The sequence below is a fragment of the Anneissia japonica genome, unplaced genomic scaffold (assembly GCF_011630105.1).
Source record: "Anneissia japonica isolate Jap-2015-1 unplaced genomic scaffold, ASM1163010v1 scaffold7447_len134812_cov206, whole genome shotgun sequence".
NCBI lineage: Eukaryota > Metazoa > Echinodermata > Crinoidea > Comatulida > Comatulidae > Anneissia > Anneissia japonica.
This window is the reverse complement of record NW_022743975.1, coordinates 93,645-110,673: the sequence shown is the minus strand read 5'-3', so window position 1 is coordinate 110,673 and position 17,029 is coordinate 93,645. Positions and strand designations below refer to the sequence as shown.

The 17,029-nt window shown below is 32.9% G+C and overlaps 1 protein-coding gene across 1 annotated transcript in view; it reads left to right on the top strand.

Moving 5' to 3' along the window:
- LOC117119556 (RAD50-interacting protein 1-like) overlaps nt 1–8,197 on the top strand; it is a 14,422-nt gene extending 6,225 nt beyond the window's left edge. The window contains exons 8-11 of the mRNA XM_033264380.1: nt 3,882–4,081; nt 4,674–4,936; nt 5,167–5,347; nt 7,979–8,197. Coding sequence (XP_033120271.1) covers nt 3,882–4,081; nt 4,674–4,936; nt 5,167–5,347; nt 7,979–8,101 — 767 coding nt within the window. The 3' untranslated portion in view covers nt 8,102–8,197. The remainder of the gene's footprint in view (nt 1–3,881; nt 4,082–4,673; nt 4,937–5,166; nt 5,348–7,978) is intronic.
- The last annotated feature ends 8,832 nt before the right edge of the window (nt 8,198–17,029 follow it).

Below are 17,029 nucleotides of genomic sequence, written 5' to 3'. Positions count from 1 at the left end.
CAGGATATTAATATCTCCTGATAGGTAAAACTATCCTTAAATAGAAATAATCATTACAAACAATAATTACTCTGCTACCAGCAACTTGTAAAATACCAGAACTAAAGAATAACTGATTGCTTAGATTGGTTACCATGACAATAGACCGACACACGGTGCCACAAATAATTTGCCAATCTAAAAGATGAGCTCAATCCTGACCCAATAACCACATAGCCAAACTAGTAGTAGGTTCCATTTTTGACATAGCAAACTTGCATATAGGTCTACCATGTTAATAATAATTCATTAAAAAATAAAAACAATAATTAAATTTAAATTTATTACCACATAGACATCAGAAGAAGTCGAAAGCAAGTTTAAGAATTGACGAGCAAGAAGTAAAGCACATGTTTAACCTTTCACTTACATTAGTGGTGCGTGATTTGTTGTTTTTTTGGATGAGGGCCAACTTCACACTGCCTCTAGACTTTAGGCTTGAATCTTGCTGCTGTTGTATTTAGTAAAAGATTGGATTGAATTGAATTTATTTGATTTCTCTCTATATACAATATATAAAATACATAGAAAAAACAAGTCATTTTAAAACCAAATAAAAACACAAAATATACAAATACAAAAAGAGAAAAGTCAGGATAACCCATTAAACTATAAAGTTTGTTTCCGATGGGGTCCACAACAAACATAAAGACAGGAAGAAAAATATCAAAAATCAGCATTAAATATTTTCATAAAAGCATTTAAAATGGAACAATCAATAAAAATTCAAAAAAATTTAAAAGGCAAGTACGAATCAAAGAAAACAGGAATCGATGGCAAAATTAACAGTGGCAACAGTTTAGGCCTATATCAAAACGTCAAAAATAAAAATTTGGTAATAAAAGCTTTAAAAGTTATACATTTTATAAAATAGTCATCGTCTCCATAAGAAATCGCTTAACTTTAATTTTAAAATAACTTTTAGAAGTGATTGATTTTATTTCATTTGGCAGCTTATTCCAGTGTTTTATTGAATTATAATAAAATGTCTTAGAAACATCACCATTATTTTTATTAACAATAAACTTTTTTTGCCTCCTTCTTGTGTTGTAAACATGATTAACTAGAGGAAAATTTTCTTTTAAATAATTTGGGCATAGATCATTAAAAATGTTAAAAGTGTGATTAAGTTGGAGCGATTCAAAATCTGATTTTATAATATGATAATAGGGATCCTTGTTTAAAATAAATCTAATAACCTTATTTTGCGCTCTTTGGAGTTTAGTACAATTTAAACTCGTTAAACCATTATACCAAGAAGAAATGCAATATTCAGTAATGCTAAAAACTAATGATGAACAGATAATTTTTTTTAGTGTTTTTGTCAAGAGTTTTTGCTTGACGATACATAAACTTTAAAATTGCATTAACTTTTTTAAGAAGGTTTTTGACCAATACTTTGTTGTTTACAGTTTAAATAACAGTCAATTTCAACTCCCAGATATGTGACAGATTGCTTAGCATGTATATCTTGACCTAAACATGAAATTCCAAGATCTTTAACATTTTTTTTCGAACCGAAAATAATTAATTCAGTCTTTCCCATATGTAGGGAAAGATTGTTATCAACAAGCCATTCGTTGCAATTTTTAATGTTTCTGGTTAAGACAGTTTTCACCTGCTTGAGATCATAGCCTGAATAATAAAAACACTGCTCTTTCTAATATCTTTGAAATTACTGAAAGAATACTGATAGGTCTGTAATTTTCTGCTTCTAATTTACTCCCCTTTTTGTAAAGTGGTTTGACCCGAGTGGTTTTCATCTCGTCCGGAACAATTTCTAATTTTATAGAAAGATTTACTATGTGTAAGTGGCCCTTTTATAACTTCAACAGCATCCTTTAAAAATCTAATGGGTAAATTTCAAGTCCAGTACTCTTACTTATATTAAAAATCTGAAGCAATGTAAAATTAATTTAAAATGAATTTCTGTAAAATTCCTTAAAATGTTGTGAACCAACATGAAATACATTTTTTCTCTGAGGTAATTGACTAACTAACCTTGATGTATTATTTGTAAAGTATTCATTAAAAGCATTTGCAACAGTAATATTATCATGACACAAATTCCCATTAATATTTATAGCAATTTTATGTTCATTATTGTTTTTAGTTTTATACCCAAGGTTTTCAATACATTCCCAGAGTTTCTTTGGATTATTGTTATTTTTTAAAATTTTTTCTTTAATATAATTTTGTTTTGCACTCTTACAGTCATTGTTAACTTTTGAAGTTCACAGAAACTGTTTCGATAATCAGTGTTGTTTTTATACTTCCTTTGATTTATTTAACATCTTGTTCTTCAAAAGCCAACAATAATCCACGGTTGACTTTTTGGTTTCACGCGGGCGTCTTTTGGCGGAGCTACATAGTCAATAGCGGCTTTAAAATTTTTAGCAAAATTTGACCATGATTCATTTACGTCATTGGTTTGGTATACTGACGACCAATCACATTGGCGTAAAGTGAATTCAAAAAGTTCTTTATTGTAACTTTTGAGGGTTCTGACTCTGATTTGCTTGTGTTCATTTGCAGTATGATGAGATCTTTTTTTTTCGTACAGAAAACCATTGAGTGGTCACTCATTCCACATGTGATTACTCCATATTGACATAGTATGTCTGCTGAGGTACTAAAAATATGATCAAGTGAGGTAGATGTATTTTCCGTGACCCTTGTTGGTTTGTGAATGATTTGTTTGTAGCCATTTCCATGAAGCATTTTTTCATAATTGCGATAAGATGGATCTCTTCGAAGACTGCACATATTTGTGTCTCCTAAAACATAAATTTCAGATGATAAGGTCATTTATTTAGCACCTTTTCCAACTTGTTGGTAAAATTTCCACAGGCATGTGATGGGGGACGATAACAGACACCAATAATTAAAGGTTTGTTTCTAGGTAAAGCAATTTCAATCCACAATGCTTCAAAGTCGTTGTGTAGTAGGTCTTGTCTATGTGTGTAGACAAGATTGGACATCACGTATAGGCAGACTCCTCCACCCTTTCTGTTCTTGTCTTGTCTAACAACAGAATATCCAGGAATATTAATCTCATTATCAGTTATTGACAAATCAAACCATGTTTCACTGACCGCGATCACAGCTGCGTGTGTTTTTCTTGCGATGTTTAGTAATTTTATTAACTAATGATCGCGCATTTATGTGAAAAACCCTTGCTTTGAAATACTTAGTAGTCTCTACCATTAGCAATTTGTTTGTTCAATTTACATTGCGATAATTTATAATTGTCTTCAATATGTTTTTCATCACAATAAAATGGAAGTGCGTGTAGAGTAGAAGGCATCTTTGGCATGTCCATAATGGGTTGGCGATTGTTTTATAGGTTACAAAATCCTCTTTTGCAATATTCACAAGTATATCCCTTAAAATTTCTCTCTGAGGTGACAGTTTCGTTTGATGTGGCCAAGTTTTCATTTCAACTTCCATTTATGTAATGACTGTATAGACATTACCATCTAAATTAAATCAGTTCAATAATTTTCCCTGCTCCAGCAATGGACTTCAGTTTTTTGTTTACTTGGAGACTGGTACAGGACTATTCCCTATCTTAGCAATCAACTTCAGTTTCTTATTTACATGCCGACTGTTACTAGACCATTCTTTATCCCAGCAATGAACTCGGTTTCTTGTTTACTTGCAGACCATTACAAGACCATTCTTTATTCCAGTAATAAATGCCAGTTTCTTGTTTACTTGTAGACCATTACAAGACCATTCTTTATTGCAGTATCAACTCCAGTTTCTTGTTTACTTGCAGACCATTACAAGACCATTCTTTATTCCAGTAATCAACTCCAGTTTCTTGTATTTACTTGCAGACCGGTACAAGACCATCCCCTATCCTAGCAATCAACTCCAGTTTCTTGGTCTTCAACTTGACCTGTTGGATGACTTTCGTGTACGATTACTTCAAGTTGCTAAACAGGAGGCCCGCAATCCACTCAGCACTGTCTACTGTGCAATAATCAACTCGGTGAATTATGTTATAAGAGTACTGGAAGAATGGTCAGATCAATTGGTAACTTTAAAATCCACTGATTATGAATCAATTATGTAAATTAGCAGATGTGATTACTAAATTAGTGTTAATAGTTCATAAACAAAATTATTGTATAAACATCTTGTCCATGTCTATTGTGTGCTCACTGAAAGAATAAATCTATGCAGTTCCTCATATATGCAGTTCCTCATAAATATATGTATACTTTTCTATTTTATTATTATATTTATCACTTATTAATGAATAGTGTAATCATAGTTGCGTGTGGGAAGGGTGCGGGCTTCTTGAGACTTTTCTGAGTAGCTGCCTCCACCAATTATTATTACCTCTGCCAAGGAGGGTTATGAATTACCCCCTCTGTCTGTCTGTCTGTCAGGAAGATTACACCAAAACTAAGGAGTGAATATTTTGTGAATACTTACCTGGATAAACCGATAAATGCCTAAGTTTCCTTTTGAACTTAATTCTCGAGCATAAAAAAATACTATAAGACTATATTAATAAGAAGGAGATGATTAACTTTTGGGTCATGGTCATAGAACTTATTTTTTCCCCTTGTAATAAACTTGAATTGTATACCATTAACAAATGGGTTTGTTTTTGTTTTTAGTTTTTTCTAGAGTTACAATATCATCATAATGAAGATGAGAACATGGCTGCCTTCAATGAAGCGTTAGAAAGCACTGGTGCCAATATCAACATCAATCTTTTATCAAAAGGTCTTGAAGGCGAGAATTTAGATGCCATGCAAAGAACTGTCTTTGATGATATTTTAGAATTGTACAAACACATGCAACAAGATATGTGTACAAAGGTCAACTCATGCATCTTGAACCAGCTCAACTCAAAAGCTAAACTATACTTGAAGGAAAAGTAAGCAGTTTTGTCTTATGCTTACAATAGTATTCTAAAGTTTTATGTATTTGTTTATGACATGGATACATCAGTACTGTATATTTTTGAAAATGCAATAATGCTCTAGTTTGTTTTCAAAATAATTCTTTTATTTATTTCTTATTTAACCCAGGTGAACATCTCATAATTGCGATATTAATAAGAAGCAATAAATAATGTGTTGCTTGGTGTATATACTATGTTTTCAGATGGTTTTCACTTCCTTCAACCAAAGATTTAGCGGGTCAGTCAGTAACATGTTCTGCCTGCGAGATGCTCCTTTTTATAAAGGACAACCTCTACTTCCTTCAAGAACAGTTATGTCAACCACTCTTCAAAAGAAGTTGGCGTTTGATGGCAGAAGGAGTTAATACGTTTCTATATGAAGAGGTAATATAATAAAACAAAACAAGGCCAGGATTTGTGTTTATCTTGTGAGTACTAACCTTGATAAACTGCTGACTAAGTGTGAATTCTTTTTGCGAATTAGGCTACATTAGAATCTAAAGCTGTGTGGGTGTGATGTTATGTTTATAGAAGGTCCCTTAAGTCATCATTGTTATTAGGGGACCCTCAATAAATTTAGTTTGGTTTGTCAAGATTGTAAAGGATTTATTTTTATTGCATATCATGTGATTGTCTGCAATCACTTAAATGAAACAGAGTTTGTGCACATCTTTAAATTTTCTTGAATGTCCTGGAAAAACAAATGAGCATTTTTCAGTACTGGAAATTTATGATTATCCCTGAATGTCCTTGAAATTTGATCATTTACCATTTATCCAATACTGCAACTTTCCTAGTAACAGTAAATTAAATGAGAAATGGTTCAACAAGTAGGTTCCCACGATACGCTTGGAAGAAGCAGGTCAAGTCTTCGTACACCCCCAATTCAGGAATGTTATCGAAGACAGAAAGAATGTCAAATGCTGAAAATGGCCTACTGGCTGGTTCAGACAAACTTGTGCAATTCAGTGAATGGAGTTGTTTGCCTATATTTTTTTTTTCTTGTCTTTCGTGGGTGCATCCCACCTTTATTTCAACCATCGCAGAATAATTGTTTGCACAATTTGTTATCTACACATATATATCTACACATACAAACATGCATATCATACACATATCAAATGTATGTAAAAAAGTATGGTAATCTATGTACATTTCAACTGTTAAATATATAAAGATACTGCAAATAGATAACAAAAATATGATAATGTAAATGAATGAATCAGTGTTGGGTAGAGAGGCTATAATCCCAGTGGAGGTATAGAAGCCTCCCTTTTCATCAAGACATGTTATTTTGAAATGATAATTGTAGAATAATAAAACAGATTGAAACAGAGTTAGAACAATAGTACGTAGTGATAATAAAATGGAAAACCATAAGGTTGGGGTCCACACACGGTGCAAGTCCAAGACTATCTGTTTATTTTGGCTCTGTGTGTATGTGAGATGCATCGTACCCACATTTTTCTCAAAATAATTAACATCCAAAGATAATAGAATATTTTTATTTCATTTCTTTAATTACCACCACTTTTTGTTTAATAAAAATAAACCAAATGTTCACTAAAGTATTTAAACATTATGCAAACACACCTTTGTCAAGGGTACAGTGCTTAAATGCCAATGGTATATTTTAACTTACGAAGATTGATCTTTGACCATTTTTTTTGCTTTATGATTATTTAATAAATGTTCGCCTATATTTTAGTAAGGCGGTGCTTTCTTAATTTTGTGTATTAATTATGTTTGCATGTAATTTTAATTCAAATATTGATAATCATAATCATTAACTGTTGATATCTGCTATGGTGTATATATTTGCTTTCTGTTGTGTGTTATAAACAGTAAATAAACATTTAATAATTCAATTAATTCACTTAATTAATTTATCACTCACCAGACTTGCACAGTTGTTCTGCGCGAATGGGCATGATTTGGCCCTATCCAGTACAAGGCAGTCACCGCACGCCGAACAATTACCGTAACCATGGGAACGTGTACTTCTACAGTTATTTTAATGAATGTTTCATGTTTAAAGGCCGATTACAGTTAAAATTTCTTGATTTTAGAGCGAGGTGTTTTGTTAATTACGTTTCTAAAGTTTACAAAATCATTGGAAAATGGATGGTGAGAACCCTGCCGTATGTTAAAATCTGCTGTATAGAAAATTATAAAAGTTTACATAGGCCTACATCATTATAAATGTCCAAATACAGAGTTAAAACTAACAAGTAAGGTCTAATAATAATAGAGCCCAATGTATAATAATAAATAATAATACAGTATAGAGCATAACCATTAATTAAAATAATAATAATACAGTACATCATTAGTTTATACAAGTTTAAACATATATAAACACCCAAATATATATGAAATATAATAAATTAAAGTCTCCGCGACATACGCCCATCGAAGAAGACTATATTATTTACTGTATGTCCATGTTATGTCAACTTTGCTGCAGCTGAGACAATTATCATTCGCTGAACAACCACCCTGGATAGGCGTGTACTCCATCTCGCGGTGCCACAAAAGAAAGTTATTTTGGCGTGTCAGTACCACAAAAAGCACTGACAGGTTTAAGCGATTTAAGATCATTAGTTGTACACGCACATTTGTGTTGCTGAGGAAAGAATTCTACTCTATAGTTCAACTTTAGGCGATCAGCCCTGCCTTACTTTACAGGTACTTCCCCCATACTCGTGGGAATTCCTTTGCTAACCAACAAATTTTTACACTTGTGAGAAAAACAGAATTTCCCACGAGTGTGAGAAAAAGTGACAGGTCCATCGCCTCCGAATAAGATAAAACTTAATATGCACTCAACTAACATGCATTTGAAATTGGTACAGCATACATGTTTTAAAATCGCTGATATTTTGCTGTTAAGCGATATAATATGTCCTTGAAATTTGAAAAATTTAACCTGGAATGTCCTGGAATTGTCTTGGAAATTTGCTTGTTTAAAAACAAGCAAATTGGATTGTAAGGATGCTTTTTATTGCATTTCAGGTGATTCTTTGCAATCAGTTCAATGCGGGTGGAGCTGCTCAGTTACAGTTTGATATGACGAGAAGTCTCTTTCCTTTATTTGGTGCTTATACACAACGACCTGAAAACTACTTCAAAGAGTAAGTATACAAACAACAGTTTTGCATTTCTACAATGTTCTAATGTGTGCTGTGATTACAATTGTTTTCACAAAGATTTTCTACTACTGAACTCTCACTCCACAATTGTCCCACTTCTAGTCACAAAAATCAGTGAACCAAATTGATGAAAAAAGTGGCAATAGCATACTGATGAAAGAATTTTATTATATAAAATTATGTTGATTTAGAAAAATTTATTATAAAGGCACTATACTGTACTTCATATTTATGGAATCCTCTTTCTTGCTTTTGCTTTTCTGTTTATTATTATTATACAATTGTCTAAAGGTAAGTCAAATTTTGAGCTGTTTCGGTGCATTGATGCGACTGTATAAGGTGATTTATAAATTGTTGATTGATTGATTGATCATCTTTCTTGTTTTGCTTTTCTATTATTATTACTATTACTATTATTATTACTACTGTATTATTATTTATACAATTGTCTAAAGGTAAAATTTTGAGCTGTTTCGGTGCATTGATGCAAATGTATAAGGCGCTTTATAAATTGTTTGTTTGATTGATTAATTGATGGCAGTCTAAATAAAGCAAAAGACAAGATAATACTGTTTTCTGGACAAGATTGGATACGATGATGTAATACTTTTCTGTTCGGCATAGGTTGCAAGCATACAGTAGTCATATTGTTGTATGAGGGTGCTCGTTGGATTATATTCCACTTGATGGTGAAGGGGATGTTGCTGCCAACGAGCACCCCCATACAACAATATTACTAAGCGTTGCAACCTATGGCTAACAGAAAATATTACATCATCGCATCCGACCGTAAGAAAACATTGAACAAACGATCCGAGTTGATCTCTGCCTGTCTTCACCGCAACAAATACTTGCTCAAGAACTGTTAATTTCCATGCCCACTTTCTACAATTCTCACACCCAACACTTATAATATACCTGCTCCTAACGAAACAACTTTCTCCAACCTGTAAATTGCACACCACGTATATATACCATTCCTACAGCTCATCCACTCAGACCTGACGATTGCACATCGAAAATTTATACAAGTATTGTTGTCTACCAACATTATATTCGCTCTACCACGATTTTACAGTGGCATTGAGCGCTGTTTCCCAAAAATTTAGAGAATATAAGTTTGAAAGGACACCTTTGATTGATGCACGGTAGAGATTGCATCTTTAGATCTCTGATCTTGTTCACAAATTCACGGACTAGTGCTGTCTCGTAAGAATTTCGTAGGACGCGTTAAGAATGACAAAATATTCTCTGTATCTACTGGAACCGAGCCGCATAGCTTGTATTCCACTATTTGCATTCACACCTGGGCTGTGTATATATATTGCCTTGGTTTGGTTCTGTAATCATTAGTGGTCGTGGGACTAGTCTGGGCCCTACCTAAGCTGGTTGAACGTTTCGTTTGGGTCTGTACCCTAGCTGTACTGATGAGGCAGGTATTGGGATTCCTTCCAGTGAATGCTTAGTTTATTTTGTCATTCTGATCGGATTTTCTCTACTGTTTCGTTTTAATTTTAAATTGTTTTGCATTATGTGGCTCGGTCTGCATTGCATGATGTTGGTGTGTACAAATTAAAAGAAGAGTCAGCAGAAAGACTGCTAAATTTACGTACAGATTGGCCAAAACTATGAGAAGAATCATATAAAATCAGCAGTAAGACAGTATACAGTATATACAGAATGGTCTAAAACAAGAACAGTTAGCAGAAAGATTGCTTAATTATGTACTGATTGGTCAGAACTTAAAACATGTAAGCAGAAAGACTGCTTTATGTTCATACAGATAGGCCAAGCCATTTAATTCAAGTCAATTTCATTTATTGCTACAAGTGACATTTCTGTAATTAATTCAACAATTTCCAGTGAGTACTGTCAATTCGTTATTAAATATTGATTAAGTGAAATAATATACATACATACACATACATACTTAATATCATTTGTAGAGCCCTACCATACTCGCGCGAATAAGCGTCCGGGGCCGCTTAAAATATTTTTGGTTCTTTTTGAGGGGCGCTTATTCAAACAGAGTGGAAATTGAGGGGACGCTTATGGAAATAGATGAAAATTGATGGGGTGCTTATGGGAAATTGGAAATTTCAAGGGGAACTTTTTTTTTAAATCGAAGATAAACGAATGGTTATGGTGAAGGAAAGGTAATCGTCGAGAGAGCATGGCTCATGACAAGAATGTTGGGAGTATTTACACAACAGCAGATAAAATTAGTGGTGGTGTTGGTGGTGGTGGTAAGCGTGTTGGCCATCTCTACCAATTCAGACTAGCAGGATCATTGCAGGGTTTTTGCTTAGATACGAAAGTAATGAAGTCAGTTTATTTTTGTTGACTGAAAATGGTCATACAGTACTTTAATTTTTTAGATATTAAATACTGAAGTTTTAAATTAAAAAAAGGGTAGCAATAAAACAAGAATGGGATTCTAAAGATGCATCAAAACTGAAAACCATGTTAAACTTAATGGAGACTGATAGACCGACAGATGGACCGACCGACAATGCTAAAATAGATGCGAAATAGTTGATGCACAAAAATTAAGTTGGTGATGTACTGTACTGTATGATTGAATTTTTTAGGAATCGAGGGGCGCTTATTCAAAATTGAGGGAGGCACTTATTCAAACAGGGCGCTTAAGACAATTTTCACGTTTATTCAAGAAGTGCGCTTATTCGCGCGAGTACGGTATTTCAGATCAGATCAGATCAGAGCGCTTAAAGCGTGGACTACAGTAGCTCGTACAGTAACTTTCTTCTCGCCGAGGGTCTTATCGTGTCTGAGCTGGCAGGTAAACTGATACCAGCTACACTCATCTGTCCACAACAGAGGCTATATGGACCAGTACAACGGGGTAACCCCCTACTCGTCTCGAAAGATTTACTGGGTTCTTTAGAGTGCACATGAGTCAATTCTGTACACTGGACCGATGGTATATAGTCCGAGAAGACTTGGTCTACCTCCGGAAATATAGGCAAGCATGCCATTCAAAACAGTGCCGATATCATGACTATAGGTTGCGCCACGCCTGCCTTAACGGCTCGGCCATTATATCTTTCAATCAGGCCAATGCTACATGATTTAGAATTAAAGAAAAAACAATCAATGATTTTTTTTTTTAAATTGTTCAGTGTTGTATTTGTAATTCAAGCTGTCTGGATAAAGACAAATGGCACAGACATGAGGTATCATGCTTCCAAGCATAAGGGAGAGGGTTGAAATCTGAGTCTGGTCACTCGTTTGTATCCAACAGGTTATTAAAAATATCAATATAAGTACATATTCTGTACAACAATCAAATGTAAATAAACAAAAGCATACCAGCATACTTGTGTGTACTGTAAATGTCACGCAATTCAGCTATGTACCATTGCAGCCATATTGATATATGAATAAAATGAAATGAACTTTAATGTTAGTGTACTTTTCTATTTAATATAAATCATACATTGAAATATAAATCATATTTTCTTTTTTTTTTAAATAATCATTTCTGAACAATAATTCATAGTAGAGGTACATTACATACAATAAGCAGATAAGTTTTATAATTCAGTAAGAGCTTTTTCATACCATAAAACTATTTCCCCATCTTGCTATCTTTTTGGCCTAACAAGACGTTTAGAAATATTGATTTTGATGCATTTACAAAATATTATGAACAGCCCTGGTCATGGCATGGCAAAAATCATGTGCATGCAGTGATAGAAGAAAAAGGAAATTGACCAGGAAGGCGCCACCAGGGAGCAGGGGTTTGATTAAGCCCAATCGGACATGGCAGCCTGAGGCTTCCGTAACCTCGCCTCGATAGACCAAAAAGAAAGAGAATAATTTTTTCCTTTTGATTTTTTGGGCAAAATTGTCAAGGCTACTTAAAAATTGATTGATTAATTGATTGATTGAATTCATTCGTAATGAGAGTCATAAAATACATGCAAACTATAGACAAAAGACAGACAAGATAAAAATTGCACAAAAACATGACCCTAATGAAAGGAAAAGCCCAAAATAGAAAAACTTATTTCCGTTGGGATTCGATCATCATATTTTTGGTATCCGAATCGGGATTTTCTCGTATGGACGCACGGAAGCTAACGGTTAGCAGGATCTGGATCCTGCTAACCGAATCGAATGATCGAATCACTGGCCAATAAGAAACTGGAAATTATAAACGCGTGCGTGTGATTGGTTGATGATAGAAACGCGCTCAACTTCCTAACCGTTTGCACTTGCTAACCGTTAGCGGTATCTGGATACCGCTAACGGTTAGCGCTAACCGATCGGGCGTTCTCACACAGATGCTAACGGTTAGTTCCCGATCCGGATACTAGGGCTCTCGTGAGAACCAGTCTTTTATCTTTAGAATTCGAATATTGCGCGTGTTCACGCGCACTTGATCAATAAATGCGAATTACATAGAAATTATAATTGGAATGTTAAAGGATCTATTCTATGACTGAAAGAACCTGCCTTTGTCAAAAAAGTTATGTTTTGCTCTTTACGTTAGACCACACAATATCGGTTTAGCGCCTATTTATTGCAGCCAACTGACTTATAATATTTTAATATTTATAAATAATAATAATCAAATTAATAATATAATACTTGTGGGCTCGCTCAAATTCAATTTCTAAGAATAACAATCCAGATACAGTACTCTACTTACGGATCATTGAAATCGGTAAAGCCGGCCAAGGCTAAAAGTAATGACACTGGCTGTTCAATAATTGGTCTGCCTGCACTGATTCTGATAAAGTAATAATAATATGAGTGATCTTTGGCAAAGAAACCTTTAGTATGATCATTTTTTACTTGATTATGATCTCACTTGTTGTTTCTCTTTGCAAAATTCTAGGAAAAATATTAAAGGAAAAATATTTTGTTGTTATATTATCGTTTTTCCCACAGAAATTAAATACCGGTACATGAACAACATAGATGTATACGTAAAATAATATAGAAGATTAACTAATGTTGAAGACATTCTGATAGACATATTTATTTAATTTTTGCTGGTCGTCATATATCATTTATTTCGCCAAAATAACAGGAACCAATTGAGGGTCTATATGGCAGGACTAATTGAAGAATGCTTGCCATCGAGGGGCTCTTTGACTATCGACAAGAATTAAAGAACTGCTTAAAAATAGTAAATTATTACAGTATATATAATAAGAAATTGAATATAAAGTAGTGAAATCATATTTTTTTTTAAATAAATATAGTTACACGAAATTCAACTGCTAAAAATGTTAAATTAAATACTATACGAGGCCGCTAATTGTATTATACAATATTATACGCAGGAACACACATTGCGTTGGACAAAGAACGCATACCGGTATCGCGTTGGACAAAAAATGGCTTCTAAATTCCCAATGTCGCAACTCTTTCCATCAAAGAGTATGTAACAGAATAGAGTCCACTGCTATAATTCTCAATGCACGTGAGTCAGCGTGACTCCCGATCCGCTGTATGGGGGGAAACCCCCCTAGCGTCTGTTGTGGATGCATGAGTTGCGCCGAGTCAGGGCAGAATATATATACAGTAATTTAAGACATGTGTTCGGAAAAGAGTGCATAAAGTCAAATTATTATATCCATTTTTCAATGAAATATAAAGGCAAGACTTTATAAGAATAACATTATTGGAAAATATGCTATGTGTTGTGGGTTTTTGAAAGTTTACTTTAAATCACAATAGTATTTTGAATGTTGATAAAAGAAAAAGCCTGCTGGGAGTTTATAAGAAAAACATAGGCCTCACTATACAGAAGACGACTATTCATTATAAACAATCATCCATCCATGTATTGGTATTCAATATATGTAATTCTTATTAAAAGAGAACATATAGTTAATGATGTGTTTGCTTTGACTATGTTCTCCAGTTCCCCACTCTGGTATGTAAATATAACGTTTTCTCTTTAGTCAAATTAATGTATAAAACAGTAGTAAAAAATAGTCGGAAACACCAAAGTAACTTTTAAAATATTGTACTTTATTTATTATTTTTCCACACGAACTTCAAATACTTTCACTAGCAAATGAGAGTTAGGTAATGATGAGGAATCCATCTTGATACTTTTAAAATCCCAGATTTATGATGATAAATGAGAAAAAAAATCATCCATCCAACTGTTAGTGACCCAGGGCTAGATTTATCAAACTAGAAACCAGCTTAAGTTCATCTTAAGTCCATTTTTTTGCTTAAGTCAAATTTATCACTATTGCCTTAACTTAAAAATTGCTTAAAATTAAAAAGTCGATTGTATGCATAAACCATCTAAGACGATTTTAAGCTAAGGTCTTGCTAAGATGGTTTGATAAATCAGCTTTAGATATTTGCTTAGGGACTTCTAAATTTGTTTTTGACTTAAGACATTTGCTAAGCTGGGATTGATAAATCTCGGGCCCAGGCACTGTCTCTCAGGGGCGGATCCAGGATTTGAAAGAGGGTGGTTCAAAATGGTAAATTTATGATTCCTAGGCCGGAAATGAGCTTTCCCGACTTCTGAAGAGTTTTTTTAATGACCTTTAAGTTCTTCAAAATTCAAGGTTTTTTCCTCTTGAAAAGATCAAGTAATCAAGATCAGTAATTCTTTCTCATTCTTCAGGCCTCTATATATAGAAAAAAAATCAAAGATATAGTGAATGGATTTCCCGCACGATTAAAAATCCTAACGGTACTAGGTTTGGTCTACAGGAGTTAGTGCTTCGAACAGGTCATTCCATTCATAAGAAAAAAAAAACCTCTTGATGGAGAAAGTGTACCTTTTTAGCAAGGTTTGCCTAGTTCGAAACTAACTCCGGCTATATAAAATTGATTAGAATATTTAAAAAGTTATTCTTGTTAATGAATAGATGAATTACTACTATGTCCATTTTTATTGATCTAGTCTACGTAAATTTACTTTCAGAGTTTATATTTCATTAATGAAAATTGTTTAGATATTTATTTGAAAAATATATTATATGAAATAATGTAATCGTTAAAGTTTAATAATATTTGATATTTGAATAAAGCAATAAGATTAAATGTTAAATACAGACACGCAATGCATACACAGGCTTATAGTACCAGAGTTCAGTTAAAATATGTAAATAATACTCGAAATGATATACTTATATATATTTATATAAACATTATGCGTAAATTTAGTATATTAAATTAAATTTAACGAAAAAACAGAAGAAACATAGGAAGGAAGAAAGAAAAAAAGGAAAGAAATTTTGAGCGGCTGAAAATATTTACCGAAAATAAACAATAATAATAATTTTGTCATTATTGCATCAAGTTTTTGTGAAAATTTGCTGGCACTAATCGTCAGAAGTCAAGGTACCGGCAGCCTACATGTTTCATTCGACATTGTGTTCGATGTCGAATATATGAAACATGTAGGCTGTCGGTAACTTGACCTCTGACGATTAGTGCCAACAAATTTTCACAAAATAATGACAAAATGATTATTATTATTTATTTTCGGTAAATATTTTCAACCGCTCCAAATTTCTTTCCTGCTCTTCTTTCTTCTTATGCTTCTGTTTTTTCGTTAAATTTAATTTAATAACTAAATACATATTTACGCATAATTTTTAGGCCTATATAAATATATAAATAAGTATATCATTTCGATACATATTTACATGTTTTAACTGGACTCTCAAGTAGGTCTGTGTATACATTGTGTCTGTATTTAACATAATTCAATCTTATTGCTTTATTAAAATATCAAATATTATGAAACGTTAACGATTACATTATTTCATATAATGTATTTTTTAAATGAATATCTAAAAAATTTCTTTAGCGAAATATAAACTCTTAAAGTAAATTTACGTAGATTAAATCAATAAAAATGGACATAGTAATCTTTATTATTAATCCTTCATTAGTAACAATAATAACTTTTTCAATCTTCTAATCAATTTTATGTAGCCGGATTTAGTTTCGACATAGGCCAACCTTGCTAAAAAGGCATACATTCTCCACCAAAAGGCTTTTCATATGAATGGAATGACCTGTTCAAAGCAGGGGCGGCTCTAGGATATAATGATGTGTATAAGAGACAGACGTTAGACCACCCAATATCGGTTTAGCGCCTATTTATTGCAGCCAGCTGACTTATAATATTTTAATATTTATAAATAATAATAATCAAATTAATAATATAATACTTGTGGGCTCGCTCAAATTTAATTTCTAAGAATAACAATCCAGATACAGTACTCTACTTACGGATCATTGAAATCGGTAAAGCCGGCCAAGGCTAAAAGTAATGACACTGGCTGTTCAATAATTGGTCTGCCTGCACTGATTCTGATAAAGTAATAATAATATGAGTGATCTTTGGCAAAGAAACCTTTAGTATGATCATTTTTTACTTGATTATGATCTCACTTGTTGTTTCTCTTTGCAAAATTCAAGGAAAAATATTAAAGGAAAAATATTTTGTTGTTATATTATCGTTTTTCCCAGAGAAATTAAATACCGGTACATGAACAACATAGATGTATACGTAAAATAATATAAAAGATTAACTAATGTTGAAGACATTCTGATAGACATATTTATTTAATTTTTGCTGGTCATCATATGTCATTTATTTCGCCAAAATAACAGGAACCAATTGAGGGTCTATATGGCAGGACTGATTGAAGAATGCTTGCCATCGAGGGGCTCTTTGACTATCGACAAAATTAAAGAACTGCTTAAAAATAGTAAATTATTACAGTATATATAATAAGAAATTGAATATAAAGTAGTGAAATCATATTTTTTTTAAATAAATATAGTTACACGTCAACTGCTAAAAATGTTAAATTAAATACTATACGAGGCCGCTAATTGTATTATACAATATTATACGCAGGAACACACATTGCGTTGGACAAAGAACGCATAC